The sequence below is a fragment of the Dendrobates tinctorius genome, unplaced genomic scaffold (genome assembly GCF_039654945.1).
Source record: "Dendrobates tinctorius isolate UK_male_01 unplaced genomic scaffold, ASM3965494v1 ptg000032l, whole genome shotgun sequence".
Taxonomy (NCBI): Eukaryota; Metazoa; Chordata; class Amphibia; order Anura; family Dendrobatidae; genus Dendrobates; species Dendrobates tinctorius.
Window position 1 is genome coordinate 30424763 of NW_027361700.1, and position 17500 is coordinate 30442262.

At 43.4% G+C, this 17500-nt stretch overlaps 1 protein-coding gene across 1 annotated transcript; it reads right to left on the minus strand.

The window, feature by feature from the left end:
- Positions 1-3896: 3896 nt before the first annotated feature.
- Positions 3897-8393, minus strand: LOC141086549 (keratin, type I cytoskeletal 47 kDa-like). The gene is made up of 9 exons (XM_073572692.1): positions 8131-8393; positions 7878-8006; positions 7609-7691; positions 7092-7248; positions 6515-6676; positions 6289-6414; positions 5341-5561; positions 4732-4766; positions 3897-4086 (listed from the first exon to the last, which is right to left on the minus strand). Exons 1-9 carry the CDS (start codon positions 8365-8367, stop codon positions 3944-3946), a joined length of 1293 nt encoding a protein of 430 aa, XP_073428793.1. The 5' UTR covers positions 8368-8393; the 3' UTR covers positions 3897-3943.
- Positions 8394-17500: the final 9107 nt, after the last annotated feature.

The following is a 17500-nucleotide window of genomic DNA, read 5'->3' on the forward strand; positions in this document are numbered from 1 at the left end:
ATTATCACGCCCCCGAGCAGTCAGCAGCCCTGGCAGAAGACGTGTTTGGGAGATTATTCATCCATGGAAATCTATGGAGTGGCAGCTGTCGGACATAGATGGTCAGGAGGAACATGTGTCACACTCTATAACTATTAGTGACCCAGTCATCTACAATGTATTAAAGATCACACAGGGAATAGACAGCGATGTGGAGCAGAGACTTTATTGAATACATCACAATGTAGACTGAAGCTCTAGTTTTTGACCTCAGACACCTCTTGCAGACTAGTTGAGGACACCACTTTTCCATCTACCATTTCCTCGACAACTGTCCTCACCTTCTTGATTGTTGTGGTGCTGGAACTTTTGGATTGTTCCTTGCTGACAATTTTGACATCTGAAGAAAGACAAATTTAGGGTCAGAATGGGATGATGTTTCCCAAAGGGTGACAGCAGGATAATCATCCTTTCATGATTCATCAAGGGGTTGTCCAGGTTTGGGATGTTATAGTCTATGTGACTATAGACTTCTCCAATGGCGGAGGTGAAAGCAGGCAGTCACTTGACCGAAAGGATGCGCTTTGTATACATGTAATCACGTGCTGACTAGAAGTGTGCGTTTGCTCAAATCACTTGCGTTGAGCAAGGCCACGTACTTCTAGTCGAATGTGGCAGGGATTCACTTTATGGCCTTTTCACATGTTCAGTTTTTTACCTCAGTATTCGTAAGTCAAAACCAGGGGTGGGAAAAAATCCAGAAGTGGTGACGGGTTTCTATTATACTTTTCCTCTGACTGTTCCACTCCTGGCTTTGGCTTACAGATACTGAGGTAAAAAACTCACCAAATACTGATAGTGTGAACGTGGTCCAAGTGACCACTTTGGGGTTAGGAGTAGAGATACAGAACAGATTCATCTCATCTACATCTCCACAGCACTGGTCACTACTGAGCATGTACATAAAGTGCAGCACAGATTCATCTCATCTACGACTCCACAGCACTGGTCACTCCTGAGCATGTACATAAAGTGCAGCACAGATTCATCTCCGCTACATCTCCACAGCACTGGTCACTCCTGAGCATGTACATAAAGTGCAGCACAGATTCATCTCCGCTACATCTCCACAGCACTGGTCACTCCTGAGCATGTACATAAAGTGCAGCACAGATTCATCTCCGCTACATCTCCACAGCACTGGTCACTCCTGAGCATGTACATAAAGTGCAGCACAGATTCATCTCTGCTACATCTCCACAGCACTGGTCACTCCTGAGCATGTACATAAAGTGCAGCACAGATTCATCTCCGCTACATCTCCACAGCACTGGTCACTCCTGAGCATGTACATAAAGTGCAGCACAGATTCATCTCCGCTACATCTCCACAGCACTGGTCACTACTGAGCATGTACATAAAGTGCAGCACAGATTCATCTCCACTGAAAGCAGAGATCGTTAGATCAGGAACAGGACAGACACTTATAGGACATTTCAGAACTTTCCCAAATTCTTATGGAAACATATACAGCATATACCGCATTGTACTACTGTGTCCAATGTGCTATATACTTTTGGAGTCGGTCCAATTTATACCGACTCTGACTCCACCAAAATGAACACCGACTGTGAATCCTGAACTCCGACTCCCCAGCCCTGGTTGTGATCAGACCCCGTAAATGGCAGATTTCTATTGGGAATGAAGTAAGTCTGTACCACCATCATAAGGGCATTTACTGGGCACCAGTATTGGGGCTTCATCGTGAGAACACTCATAGTACGGGCTCGTGCAGACGAGTGTATTTGCTGCCTGAGTGCAAACTGAAAAAACATCGGATCACACCCGGACCAATGTTATTCTATGGGGCCTTTAACATGTCCAATTTTTTGGGGGGACACAGACAGTCCAAGGAAATAAAAAATGCTACATACCCAAGTTTGATCTCATATTTGAAACACACTCAGCCACGCAAATCAGTGAATTGACGGAAACCACTAAACTGCACTCTGATGACATCTGAATGCAGTCCAATTTTCACGGACTGACAGATTGGAGAAGATGGAGAATTTTTTTTTCCATCTTCTCATCTGAGAAAATTTGATCACACTCTGATCAGAGTGTAATTTGCATAATCGGCCCGATTCTCTCAGATGAGAGAATGTCTGTGGACCACCTTTACAAACTTTCTCTGGATACCCCTGTACTTTTAAGAAGCAGATTGGACTGATAATAAAATACAATTCTGTATCCCGTCCCTTCAGATGCAGTCAGCAGAATGCAGGAGCATTCTGCCCCATAACTGCACCACCTAGTGGACAGTGAGGAACACTACATCTAAGTATTTTCCCATCATTTTCCTTCTTCTGTGCCAATCACTAATTGATGGACATGAATTAATTCCACTTTCCTAAATATGAGGTTCTTCAGAAAATGTAATGTGTAACAGGGTCTGTAGGAATGCGTCCTGAGAAATCGGTGGCAATAAGCCAAGATTTCTATACACAAGGCTAGGACACCTTTTCTGTCCATGAAAGCAAACCTGTCTTCATCCCTGGTGTGTGTAATACAGTTCTGGACTGTACCCCAGCTGCTGCAGAACCTCATAATGCACGCTGTAGCTGCTACAGATCTGGTGGAGCAGGATCTGCACCCAGCAGCTATATTACCACCCAGACAAGTGCAGAGTAATTACCACTGAGCAGGATAATCTTACAACATCCGAGCAGCAAAAACCGTCCCCACAGGCTTCACATTGACAGCCAGATTGCAGGCACGTGCCATGAGGATTTACAGAAGCACTGCAGGCTGCAGAAAGTGAAGAAAAGCCGGGGTAACAGTGTATAAAGTCTGTGCCCGGAGAAGTCCTGAGGGGCAGATGCCAGGCTTTGTGCATGTGGCACCATCATACACGTTATCACATGAGTGGCCTGGGAGCGCAGAGTCATCACAGTAATTTAATAAAGTGTAAAGAAAAAATATATTGATTAAATCTATTTTTTTAAGCATTCATTGCACCCCTCTTCCCAGGAGTCACAAGTGGGTCCGTGCTAGATACGGATACGGTGCCCACATCCCCTTATACACAGTGTGCCAGCCTGGCTCTACATCAGCAGGTTTCAATGATTTGCTTCGCTGGTCCTTGATAGCAGAAAAATACAATAGACCTGTACAGTTTGACCCTTAAAGCACATCTGTCACCAGTTTCATACATTATTAAATAGATAGAGGTCTTAGACCTGAGGAGGCTGGAGCACTTACTTTGAGAATCCATATTAGATTGGCTGTAGAATCCTTTATGAAAGTTTAACTCTATCTCCGCCCACCAAGTCTGATTGACAGCTCCTCAGGGTCCCTGTTGCTGCTGAGATCTCACACTTCTCAGTACGAGCTGCAGCTGTCAGTAAGGTCGGGTGGGCAGAAACTGAATACACTTACACTCACGAGCTATTTTATTCCACAGCTAGACTTATGAAAAAGCGTACCTGCAAATGAGGATTACACAGCTATTCTGATGTTTTAAAAAAAACTACACCAGTCTCTTCATGGCCAAAAATGTACACAGTTTGTATTGTGACACCTGTGACTGATCCGCTTTAACATTCATGAGCGGCCAGGTGGGTCAAGTATACTGTTACTTTGTAATATCTTCTTAGGTGTGCACTATCCAAAGTGTGACGTCAGCATTGCGTCTAGCCCAGACCCTTCTCTGACTCCTAGGGGGCAGGATTATCACGCCCCCGAGCAGTCAGCAGCCCTGGCAGAAGACGTGTTTGGGAGATTATTCATCCATGGAAATCTATGGAGTGGCAGCTGTCGGACATAGATGGTCAGGAGGAACATGTGTCACACTCTATAACTATTAGTGACCCAGTCATCTACAATGTATTAAAGATCACACAGGGAATAGACAGCGATGTGGAGCAGAGACTTTATTGAATACATCACAATGTAGACTGAAGCTCTAGTTTTTGACCTCAGACACCTCTTGCAGACTAGTTGAGGACACCACTTTTCCATCTACCATTTCCTCGACAACTGTCCTCACCTTCTTGATTGTTGTGGTGCTGGAACTTTTGGATTGTTCCTTGCTGACAATTTTGACATCTGAAGAAAGACAAATTTAGGGTCAGAATGGGATGATGTTTCCCAAAGGGTGACAGCAGGATAATCATCCTTTCATGATTCATCAAGGGGTTGTCCAGGTTTGGGATGTTATAGTCTATGTGACTATAGACTTCTCCAATGGCGGAGGTGAAAGCAGGCAGTCACTTGACCGAAAGGATGCGCTTTGTATACATGTAATCACGTGCTGACTAGAAGTGTGCGTTTGCTCAAATCACTTGCGTTGAGCAAGGCCACGTACTTCTAGTCGAATGTGGCAGGGATTCACTTTATGGCCTTTTCACATGTTCAGTTTTTTACCTCAGTATTCGTAAGTCAAAACCAGGGGTGGGAAAAAATCCAGAAGTGGTGACGGGTTTCTATTATACTTTTCCTCTGACTGTTCCACTCCTGGCTTTGGCTTACAGATACTGAGGTAAAAAACTCACCAAATACTGATAGTGTGAACGTGGTCCAAGTGACCACTTTGGGGTTAGGAGTAGAGATACAGCTAAGTTGGATTAGTTGGGCCAACTCCACCATAGGCGATCTATGACATTCATATGGCCTGTTAGGACATCTCCAGGGGTTGTCACGATCGTCTCCTTTATGATATACACATCATTCTTCATGGCGGTGAATACTTACTTTTCTGTGTTTCCAATTGTGAAGAAGCTAAAATGCTTTAAAAAGAAAAACAAAGGGATCAATAATGATTATTTTGTGGCCATGTTGTAATATACAATTATAAACAAAATGTCAGTATTATTTCCACAATTGACTCAGGTCCTTAAAGGGAATCTGTCAGCAGGTTATTGTTATGTAATCCGAGAGCACCATAATGTGGGAGCAGAGACCCTGATTACAGAGATGTGTCACTTACTGGGCTGTGTGTTGCTGTATCAGAACAACCAATGTTTTAGCAGAAGAAGATAATCACTACAGGACAATTTGGCACATGCAGGTTAGTCCAACCTCACCCCCAACACTGATATCTGATCTCTGTCACTATTCAATGTACACAGAAAGCTGTGGTGTGCGTGGGGCTATGCACAGCTTGACAACTGCGCTCTGCTAGATCTGCAGCAGAGAAAACTGTGACTGTATTATAACGCTGCACCCAGTATTCTTAGTGATACATCACTGGAATAAGGGTCTCTGTCCCTACCTCGTGCTGCTGTCAGATTACAAAGCAAAAACCTGCTGACAGATTCCCGGTAATAACAGAAAGACACCGTGCTTGTCCTGACTCCTTACCTGATGTCCTCCCTGTCTAAGAGTCTCCTGTAGGTGGCAATTTCCTGCTCCAGTCTTGTCTTGATATTCAGCAGTCTCGTGTACTCCACCGAATGATTCTCATAGTCGGATCTTACTTGCTGGAGGTCGAGTTCAATTTGGGAAATCAGATTCTGAATTTGTGCAAGTTCTGCTCCGTATCGACCTTCTGTCTCAGCCAGTGTGCCCTCCAGAGCTCGTTTCTGGAATACAGAAAAAGAGACTCAATATTATAATCAGAACATAAGACCACAAGTGCCTTGAATTGAGGGGTTTGTGCCCTTTAAAGTTTTAGCGTTAACAAGTTTGTGACTCGTACTGTGCCCCTATCTTCCAGGCTTTGGATTGTTGATGGTCATAGGACCAATCACAGACAAAAAATGGAGGCTCCTGGAGCTAGTGTCATTTAGGGCATTGTTGGGGCTTTTAGCTTCTGAAAACCTACCAATGTAATTTGTCTAAATGAGACCTTTTAAAAGGGGTATCTGGTATAGAAAACCCATTTTTATATATCCTATTAAGGAGCTAATAGAATGTGATCACCTGCTGAGACTCCGCATTTCTTGGCCAGAGTAAAGAGAGGCAAACAAGCATCTCTGGCTGCCTTCTGTTAAACAGAAAGTGCATTGATTTGAATGAACAATATGTAATGCTAAATTTCTCCTGTGGAGGCGCTGCAGGGAAATCAAATCCTTACCAAGGTTCCCCGCAGAATACAACTGATTGCTGGGGGGAGCAGTAGAAAAATAAGGTTGGTTCTGCTTGATTTCATTGACTCTTCTAACAAGTATGAATTCATCATAGTAGAGAATCTCTATAATCACTAGAATCATATAGCATGGCAACTTAATAGTAACATGGTCTACCGCCCAGGCAGAAACCTCATGGACAGTTGTAAACATATGTATGAATTGAGACCTCCAGACTCACCATGTTCAGCAGAGATTGTAGCTCAAGCTCCAAGCTCTGGAACCTACGTTTCGATTCTGTGATCTCTGTCTTAGAAGACTCAAAATTGTGTTTGCATACGTCAACTTCTTTCCTGAGGCTTTCACTCTGTTGGAAAAATAAAAATCAGGAATCGGGGAGACTGAGGTTAAGTTTACTTTGAGGCTTCTGACATGTACATCTCTTTGTGAATTGAAAATCAACATACCTGTGTTCGGTACCAGGTCTCCACCTCCTGACGGTTCTTCTCCACCACCTCTTCATACTGCTGTCTCACTTCTGCAAGGATCTTGGACAAGTCAACTGGTGGAGCAGAGTCTAGCTCTACATTGACCTTTCCTCCAATCTGTCCCTTAACAACAGATAGTTCCTAAAAAAGAAGAAGTCATATAGAAGTACAACCATCTGTTTTCAGGCGCTTAGGTAGCGCTACTCAGAATTAGAGATGAGCAAATTTGTTCGGATTTGGTTCCGAATACGATCGGATTCGAATTTTGCTTTTGCAATATTTGTCGAACACAGCCGAACGTTATTAGAGTCAATGGGAGTAAAAATTACAGAATATGTTCGGAACCGATAATAAGACAAATATTCAGCACGAATAGTGCTCGAATATGTCAAAATCAGACTCGGGGACAAAATCGAAACAAATTCGCTCATCTCTACTAAGAATGAAAGAAAATGTCACACAAGAGTAACGACAAAAAAGCTGCTAAATATTATTAGTAAAAATTAAGGAAGGTTCATGGAAAGCATATCCTGAAAATGAGCTTGGATAGTAATACCTCCTCATGGTTCCTCTTTAGAAAGATCAGCTCCTCTTTCAGGCTTTCAATCTCCAGCTCCAGATCAGATCGGTTGATAGTCAGCTCATCAAGGGCCTTACGTAGTCCAGTTATATCACCATCTACTCCAACCCGAATGGCCAGTTCTGTGTCAAATCTAAAGGGCAGGCATTAGAAGAATTATCTAAAGGGCAGGCATTAGAAGAATTGTCCATCTTCATCAAACAACGGCCCCAATATGTGATAGTGTGCCATGTCTACTGGTCTAAAAGCATCACAGAAATGCATACACTAGTGCTTAAATTTTAGAAATCAGCTTCCTTCTTGACTTTTTAGCCCCTTCTTTCCATGCACCTGCCTCTGGAAGACCCCCATCCATTCTGAAAAAGAAACCCAGCTCATCTTCCTGCAGCTCAAGACAAGGGAGACTGAAAGCACAGTGAGGAGTCAGGTTACACCTCCTATTGTACTCTATGGAGAGGGGTGGAAAGCAAAGAAACCCTTTAATGTCTCTTACTTAATTTTGAAGTCATCAGCAGCCAGTTTTGCATTATCAATCTGCAGCATCAGCCTGGCATTATCAGTGGTGGCATTTAGGATCTAGGATTAAAGGAGGTTAAAATTGATAAACTAGCTTAAATAAGCCTAAAAAGTAATAAAAAAAATATAGTGCAATCTAATGAATGAAATCATAATAAATAATGCTATGCTAGTGCTGCCTTTGGTAGAACAACATGAAATCTATGAAGACACATTACTATATACGGTAAGTAAATTCCATATTACCTGAGCGCGTAACTTGCTAATGGTCTCATAAAATCCGCTTGGGTCAAATGCGCTGATGGCAGACTTTCTCTCATAGAACTCACGGATTTGAACTTCCAGGTCGTTGTTAACTTGTTCCAAAGAGCGAACCTGATAAACAGAAAGATAATGTTAAAAATATGGATAATAAATCCGAATATTATGGACAACTTAGATGTAGGCAACACCCAACATCAGCAGGGGACTCCCACCAATCATCTTATGCTGTACTTGCCCGTTCCAGATATGTAGCCAGACGGTCGTTCAAGTTGTTCATCGTTTCCTTGCTGTTGTTACCAAAGGAACCAGCATCAAGACCCCCGCTAAACATTGGGCCCCCCATACTGGCCATAGTGACACTTGCAGAGGACATCCTAATGCTACCAGCACCTCCTGCCACACTGCGTGCTCTCTGTATACCAGCACCACTAAATCGGCCAGACTGGGAGATGCTATGGCTGGAAAAACTCATGATTTTCTATCTTTTTGAGATACTGGACTTGTAGAGAATGTGCAGGAAAATGAGATGAATCACTGGCCCCTCTGCCTTGTCTTATATACCCAGTGAGGGGGATGGGAAACTTCTCAACAACACAGACAACCTGCATGACAACATGTACACAAAAGAACATTCCTGCAGTTATACGGGTGTGACGTGATGTCAAGATTCCCAGAAATTCCTGCAAAACGAGATTTTAATCCATCAAAACGTCAGAGTATTTGTAAAAGAAAATGGTTCCGAAGAGCAATCTGTAATGCAACTTTCATCCTGCGACAGAAAATCTAACACATTTGGAGACATTTGTCCCTCTGTGCCACAATTGCAGTATGTCACAGGTCACAATGCGACACCATCGGAGACCGTTACATCCAATTTTGCAATGTGTTGCTGCTGTTTCAGTGTCACATGACCCTTGGCTACATGGTGACTAGAGTTGAGCGAAACAGGTCGGCCAGATTCATATGGTAAAGTCGGGTTTCGCCAACCGAAACCCGACCACAGCGTGTAGTCGGCCATGCGGTCGGCAAAACGAGCGGCAAAGTCGGATTTCCCAGAATGCTTGCACGTGACTTTTTTTCAGCCACTGAGCAAGGACGTACACTGTGGGCAACGAGATGACATGTGCAGCGTCCGGGGAGAGAGAGAGTTTTCGCGCACTTTAAAAAAGCGGTCCGGCACTGTAGGTGTGTTTCCTGTCCTCCACTCCCTGCCGACTTTTCTTCCCCATCGACTAGCATTGGCTTTCGTGTTTCAGTCGGACCCCCGACTTTTCACGATAATCGGCCGATTTCGTTCGACTCGACTTTTGAAAAAGTCGGGTTTCATGAAACCCGACTCGACCCTAAAAAAGGCAAAGTCGCTCATCTCTAATGGCGACAATTTTAACACAGTTCATCCGATGTTGGAACACGTAGCCCTGTAATCATTTAATAAAATCATATTTGGATATTACCGGCCTGTCTGTCACACTCAACAGCGCTTATGTCACCCCTTTTTTATTTTAATTTTTAAGCTATTTATCTGATACCTGATGGTTCCTGCTCCAGAATTGGGACAAGCTGCAGCTGATACATCCCATATCTGGCTTTGCACATCCCTCCAAGGTGAGCGTACTACCATATGCCCTGTTGGCCCTCACCTTCTTCACTTTATGGCAGGGGTCACACGTGTGAGAAACTTGTGTGAGTCTATCGCCTCAATACCCGGCACTGCCGCCGACACTCGGGACCGGAATGTGCGGCTGCATGTCTTTCTATGCAGCTAAACGCTCCGGTCTGAACTGCCGGCGGCAGTGCCGGGTATTGAGGCGAGTTTCTCGCATTGCACTCGCAAGTGTGACCCCGGACTTTTAAGGATCTCTGCACTATGGAACGCCCTGCCTGTTTCTTCTTTTCGAAGGTTCAATGCACATTAGATAGCTGCAACGTTCATTCGGCAGACAACTCCCCTAGACACAAGAGCGCTCACCTGAGGGTTTTGTTTTCAAAGCGAGAGATAACAAAACTGCTTCGGAATCCACTGACAATGGCGTATCTTCTCTGAAAAGAAAAAGGATCAGTTTTGAAATTCCAAACCATCTGATCCTTACCTACCCTCTTCTTCAGTCTTATGAAATTGTCAGGTTTGGCTTTCATTTAATGTCTATGTGCACCTTGTGAATAAGTCCAGTGTGGGGTACTAAATAAAAAAAAAACTTATATTCACGTCCCAGAACGGTGGTACTGCATCCTTCATCAGGCCCCTGGCGCCAACACCCAATGGGAGTCATCACATGACTGCTGAAGCGAATCCTTGGCCGCTAAATGTTGCAGCCTTTACGCCTGAGCAGAAGAGCCCACCGTGGGTGGAATATTAAGACTGCAATGGTTACAATTTTGTCCCATTTTCTGCAGGAACATCTTGGGTTTTTTAAGCTAATGTAGTTGAGAAATTAAAATTTAGCATTTCTATAACTAAAGACACTTAGGCTGTGTGCACACACTGCGGATTGTCCTGCGGATTTATCCGCGCGGATTTGTCAAAAACCGCAGGTAAATCCGCAGGTCAAAAGACCTGCGGTTTATCTGCAGTTTTACTGCGGTTTAGCCTGCGGGTTTCCTCTTCAGTTTGACAGCTTCCATGGAGCAGATGCCAAAACGTAGCGGAATCCGCACAAAGAATTGACATGGTGCAGTCTTGAAACCGCAGCAAATCCGTGCGGAAAAATCTGGACTGTCTGCACAGCGGTTTTCATTTTGAATTGATTTTAAGGATACTGTACACCGCAGCAGAAACTGCTGTGGATCCGCAGGACCAAAACCGCTGCGGATCCGCAGTAGAATCTGCAGTGTGCACACAGCCTTAGTGGTCCGAGGCTTGAATGAGAGACTTTGAACATGTTTTTCTTTCTCGCACGTTTTTAACGTACTTATTCATAGTCTGGCATAGTTCCATGTTACAAGTAAATGCCTTAACCCCTTCACTACCTTGGGTTTTTCAGTATTTTTAGTTTTTTGTTCCTCTTTTTCCCCGAGCCACAGCTTTTTTATTTTTCCCTCAAAATGGCCATGAGAGGGCTTGTTTTTTGCTGAACAAGTTGTACTTTTGAATAACACCATTGGTTTTACCATATAGTGTACTGGAAAATATGGAAAAAATTCAAGATGCGGAGAAATTGCAAAAAAAAAAGTGCAATTCCACAATTGTTTGTTTTTGATTGTTTTTTTACCATTTTCCTTAAGGGAATCTGTCACCACATTTTTGCTCTATGATCTGCGGCCACCGCCATCAGGGGCTTATCTACAGCATTCTGTAATGCTGTAGATAAGCCCCTGATGTAACCTGAAAGATAAGAAAAATGAGTTAGATTATACTCACCCTGGTGTCCGGTCCGGGCCGATGGATGTCGCGGTCCGATCCGGGGCCTCCCATCTTCATACGGTGATGTCCTCCTTCTTACTTCTGCCGCGGCTCCTGCGCAGGCGTACTTTATCTGTCCTGTTGAGGGCAGAGTAAAGTACTGCAGTGCGCAGGCGCCAGACCTCTCTGACCTTTCCTGGTGCCTGTGCACTGCAGTACTTTACTCTGCCCTCAACAGGGCAAAAATAGTACGCCTGCGCAGGAGCCGCGGCAAAAGTTAGAAGGAGGATGTCATCGCTAGAGGATGGGAGGCGCCCGACCGGACTGCGACACCCACCACACCCGACCCCACCCCCCGGTGAGTATAATCTAACTTGTTTTTCTTATCTTTCAGGTTACACATCGGGGGGGGGGGGGCTTATCTACAGAATTACAGAATGCTGTAGATAAGCCCCTGATGGCAGTGCCGGCAACTGATAGAGCGAAAATGGGGTGACAGATTCCCTTTAAATACTAAAACTGACCTGCCATTGTGATTTTCTGTCTGTCATTGGATGTTAAGGGATTAATGTAGCTAAATGTAAAGTAATGGATCTAGGACAGAGTCATCCTATTGCTGCATATACACACATGGTCAAAATTGTTGGTTCTCCTCGTTTAATGCAAGAAAAACCACAATGATCACAGAATGAATCTGACAAAAGTAATAATAAATAAAAAATCTATGAAAATTAACAGATGAAAGTCAGACATTGCTTTTCAACCATGCTTGCACAGAATTTAAAAAAAAAAATAAAACTTATGATATAGGCCTGGACAGAAATGATGGTACCCCTGAAAACAGTGTGACAAAAGGGCCATGTTAAAGCAAGGTGTGACCACTAATTAGCATCACAGGTGTCTACAATCTTGGAGTTAGTGAGTGGGCCTGTATAGAGAGTTACAGATACTCACTGTGCTGTTTGGTGACATGGTGTGTATCACACTCAACATGGACCAGAGGAAGCAAAGGAAAGAGTTGTCTCAGGAGATTAGAAAGAAAATTATAGACAAACATGTTAAAGGTAAAAGTTATAAGACCATCTCCAAGCAGCTTGATGTTCCTGTGACTACAGTTGCACATATTATTCACAAATTTAAGCTACATGGGGCTGTAGCCAACCTCCCTGGACGTGGTCACAGGAGGAAAATTGATGACAAATCAAAGAGATGGATAATATGAATGATAACAAAACAGCCCAGAAAAACTTCTAAACAGATTTAGGCTGTGCACCCACGTAAGCGTTTTTTTCACATTTTTTTTACCGGCAAAAAATGCTTAAAAAATGCTTACAAGAAGCATCCCATTCATTTTAATGAATTTCGCACTTTTTATGCCTATTGATGCGCTTTTTTCCGCGAAAAAAACGCATCGCAGTAAAAAACGCAGCATGCTCATTAATTTCACGGAAAATCCGCATTTCTAACTATATTCTATGAGACTGGGGATGTTCCAGAAAAAAACGCATTAAAAACGTGCAAAAATCATGCAGAAAACGCACAGAAAAAAATGCGCGTTCCCTGGGAAGGAGTCCGGTTTTTAGTCAGGAATTTTCTGCATATGTGGGTACATAGCCTAAAGGTGAACTTCAAGCACAAGGAACATCAATGTCAGATTGCACCATCCATCGTTGTATGAGCCAAAGTGAACTTCATGGGAGACGACCAAGGAGGACACCATTGTTGAAAAAAAATCATAAAAAGCCAGACTGGAATTTGCCAAACTACATGTTGACAAGCCACAACGCTTGAAAGAATGTCCTATGGACAGATGAGACAAAAATGGAACTTTTTGGCAAGGCACATCTGCTCTATGTTCACAGATGGAAAAATGAAGCATTTCAAGAAAAGAACACTGTCCCTACTGTGAAACATGGATGAGGCTCTGTTATGTTTTGGGGCTGCTTTGTTGCATCTGGCACAGGGTGTCTAGAATCTGTGCAGGGTACAATGAAATCTCAAGACTATCAAGGGATTCTAGAGAGAAATGTGCTGCCCAGTGTCAGAAAGCTTGGTCTCAGATGCAGGTCATGTGTCTTACAACAGACCCAAAACACGCAGCTAAAAACACCCCAGAATGGCTAAGAGGAAAACAATGGACTATTCTGAAGTGACCTTCTATGAGCCCTGACCTAAATCCTATTGAGCATCTTTGGTAAAAGCTGAAACATGCCGTCAGGAAAAGGCAACCTTCAAACACGAGACAACTGGAGCAATTTACTCTTGAGGAGTGGGCCAAAATACCTGTCGATATATGCAGAAGTCTCATTGACAGTTACAGGAATCGCTTGATTGCAATGTTTGCTTCAAAAGGTTGTCCAAGAAAATATTAAGTTAAGGGTACCATCATTTCTGTCCAGGCCTATTTTGTGAGTTTTATTTTTTTTTAAATTCTGTGGAAGCATGGTTGAAAAGCAATGTCTGACTTTCATTTGTTCATTTTCATAGATTTTTGATATATTATTACTTTTTTCAGATTCAAGTTATTTCTGTCACCATTGTGGGTTTTTCTGTCATTAAACGAGGGGTACCAACAATTTTGACCACGTGTGTACAGTACATTAAATGGGAGGATACTACAGAACAGGAGAAGGACTTGGGTATTCTGGTTACAAGTAAGCTGAGCAGCAGTACTCAATGTCAAGCCGCAAAAGTAAACAAGATTTTAGGTATAAAAAGAGAGAGAAAATCCAGCAATCCCAATGTATTGTTACCCCTTTATAAATCACTGATAAGGCCACATCTAGAGTATGGGATCCAGTTTAGGGGTCCAAATTTTAAAAAGGATATTCAGAAGTTAGAGTCAGTTCAATAGAAGGCAACTAGATTATTACCAGGAATGGAAGGCCTCTCATATGATGAGAGGTTGGAAAAGTTGGACTTGTTCAGCTTAGAATAAAGACAACTCAAAGGAGATCTCATTTATATGTATAAATATAGGTGTGGTCAGTACAAAGGACTGGCACATGACTTATTCCTTCTAAAGACCGTACTAAGGACCAGGGGACACTCATTACGGGTGGAAGAAAGGTGATTCCGACAGCTAAATAGGAAAGAGTTCTTTAGGCCGGGGTCACACTGGCGAGGAATACGGCCGAGTGAGAGGCGCTAAAAGCACGCATTAGACATGGACAAATGATTCTCTATGGGATCCCTCACACCTGCCGTATATTTCTCATCCGTATTCTACGGTCCGTGCCAATCGCAGCATGCTGCGATTGTCAGCGTACTACGCCCATAGTACGCCAATGCAAGTCTATGGGTGCGCAAAAAATACGGATTACACACGGACCACACATGTGACTTGAGAGAAATACGCACCCGGTGTCTTTTAGCAAAGCCGGCAATTCAGTGCGCTATACAGTAAACTCACACTGACAGGTTTAATAAAGAAATAATAGATATATACACATTGCATATATATATATATGCATTCTATGTGTCTATATCTATTCTTTGGTTTCTGTTAGAAACCCTGTCATAGGGCTCCATTCTATGTCCATTTTGCAAGCGTGCGAGAAAATCTCGCCATACGGATTACATACGGATGCTGACATGCGCAAAATACGCGACCACACCTTGATTACGGATGACATACGGAGCACTATTTAGGGGTCATTCATCCGTATTACGCATGTAAACTACGGACCGTATTTTGCGTCGGTTAGTGTGACCCCGGCCTTACAGTTAGAGTAGTCAGACTGTGGAATGCAATACCACAAGAGGTATTAAAGTGAACCTGTCACCAGGTTTGGCCGATATAAGATATGGCCACTGCCTTTTAGGGCTTATCTGCAGCATTCTATAATGCTGTAGATAAGCCCCCGATCCAACCTGTTAGAGAAGAAAAATAACTTTTATTATACTCACCCAGGGGCAGTCTAGTCTTGCTTGCTTCATCGCTCCCCGACATCGCGCTCCTGCGCAGGTGTACTTATCTGCCCTATTGAGGGCAGTGGAAAGTACTGCAGTGTGCAGGCGCCGGGAAAGGTCAGAGAGGCCCAGCACTTGCGCACTGCAGTACTTTCCACTGCCCTCAAGAGTATATGTTGGCGCTATATAAAATAAAATAATAATTATTATTATTGATACAGTATGAGGAACAGGGAAGACTGGTGCTGCTGACACAATATGAGGAGCAGAGAAGATTGGGAAGATTGCGGACCCGCAGGGCCAGAAACGCTGCAGATCCGCAGCAGAATCCGCACCGTGTGCACACAGCCTTATTGTGGTATTATTGGTTCTGTACACATATAACAATTAGTGATGAGCGAGTGTGCTCATTACTTAAGTTTTCCAAGCATGCACAGGTGTTCTACGAGTATCTTGGATGTGCTCATAAATTATGTCTGAGTCCCCGTAGCTGCATGATTTGCGGCTGCTAGACAGCCTGAATACATGTGAGGAATGCCTGTTTGTTAGGGAAACCCCACGTTTTCAGGCTGTCTAGCAGTCGCAAATTATACAGCTATGGGGACTCAGTCATAATTTTCGAGCACATCCAAGATACTCTGAGAGCAACCGAGCATGCTCGGAAAACTCGAGTAACGAGTAACTCGCTCATCACTAATAACAATCCATAACGTCTAAGATTATATGTTCATGTTAATAAAGTATTGTGATATCTGACAATCATTCTATATGACTGCAGACTTCTGAATTCTCACAGCAAACGTACTTCACACTGTCAGGATTCTCTAGTACCAGCAAGAACTAATGCAACCTGTGATTTGCATACATGCAGTCATGTGCCAACTAGAAATGATGCATGGTCTTACTTAATACAAGTGAATTGAGCGAGGCCGAACACATGGAATGTGGCCAGAAATATGCAAATCACATACTTGTGGTTACTAGTGATGCGCGAATACTAAAATGCTCGGGTGCTCGTTGCTCGGGTTGAGCAAATTGGAATACTCGGGTACTCGGATAGAACAACGAGCCCAATGTAAGTCTATGGGAGACCCGAGCATTTTTACCTGGAGCCTGGGGTTGGGCCCACAAAGTTGGATGCTTTGCTGCCATGTGCTTGATCATGCTGGTAGTGGTAAGGCTGGTAGTTTTGCTACCACTGCTGATGCTGGCATGACAGGTGTTGCAAATGGCCTGTTTGGGGTTATTGGCAGAGTCTTTAAAAAAATAACCAGACTCGGGAAGACCTAACAGTTGGACTGGCAACTTCCATCATGTTGGTGTTACGGGGAACGGTTGCCCGCCTTCTGTCTGCAGCCACCACACTGCTTCTTCCTGCCTGAAGGGGTGCTACACCTCCCTCCCCCTGTGTGCTGCTGTCCTCGCTCTGCACTAAGGTCCAGCGAGAAGATGTAGGTGTTTTTGGTGGCTCAATTGTCACGACCTCGGCATGCACCATCACCATCACATCCACTTCCCTGTCCCTTGCCACGCAACTTGCCCATTGTAAATAGACTAGAATATTATACACGTTCACTACAAATGGCAGAATTGGGAGCAAACTTGTATGTGATACGTGTGCGGGAAAACCACACTTTAAACTATCTGGACTGTAGTTAAAAAGGTTTTTTTGGTTATCAAATTGGTGTCAATAAGCACAGTAGCAGACTGCAAAAACACTAGAATATGTAGGCCTAAAATGGCCAATTTTTTTGCACAGATATATGAGGCCTGGCACGGAGATACCACAGTTCAAAATGCTTAGCTACTTACCAGTAGCAGTGTTTTTCAGGAGCCCATGACAGCACCACGAGAGAGGGTTTCCCCTCTCTTGTGGTGCTGTCATGGCGACTGAATAACTATGTGGCCTGTTATTTTTATACATGCAAAATAGTGCTGTATATAACTAGAGTAACAGACAGGAAAACACTGGAATACCAGCCTAAAATGACCAAACTTGGACCACGCAGATACAGTCATATGTAAAAGTTTGGGCACCCCTATTAATGTTAACCTTTTTTCTTTATAACAATTTTGGTTTTTGCAACAGGTATTTCAGTTTCATATATCTAATAACTGATGGACTCAGTTATATTTCTGGATTCAAATGAGGTTTATTGTACTAACAGAAAATGTGCAATCTGCATTTAAACAAAATTTGACCGGTGCAAAAGTATGGGCACCCTTATCATTTTCTTGATTTGAACACTCCTAACTACTTTTTACTGACTTCCTGCAGCACTAAATTGGTTTTGTAACCTCATTGAGATTTGAACTTCATAGCCAGGTGTATCAAATCATGAGAAAAGGTATT

What these genes read in the sequence shown, in the direction of transcription:
- LOC141086549 (XM_073572692.1), bottom strand. Translation starts at nt 8,367, where the DNA reads ATGAGTTTTTCCAGCCATAGCATCTCCCAGTCTGGCCGATTTAGTGGT. An exon ending in TGGCTACATATCTGGAACGG is followed by an intron (nt 8,007 to 8,130) that starts GCAAGTACAGCA and finishes TCTGTTTATCAG; the next exon opens with GTTCGCTCTTTGGAACAAGT. An exon ending in TACAATCTCTGCTGAACATG is followed by an intron (nt 5,562 to 6,288) that starts GTGAGTCTGGAG and finishes TCTGTATTCCAG; the next exon opens with AAACGAGCTCTGGAGGGCAC.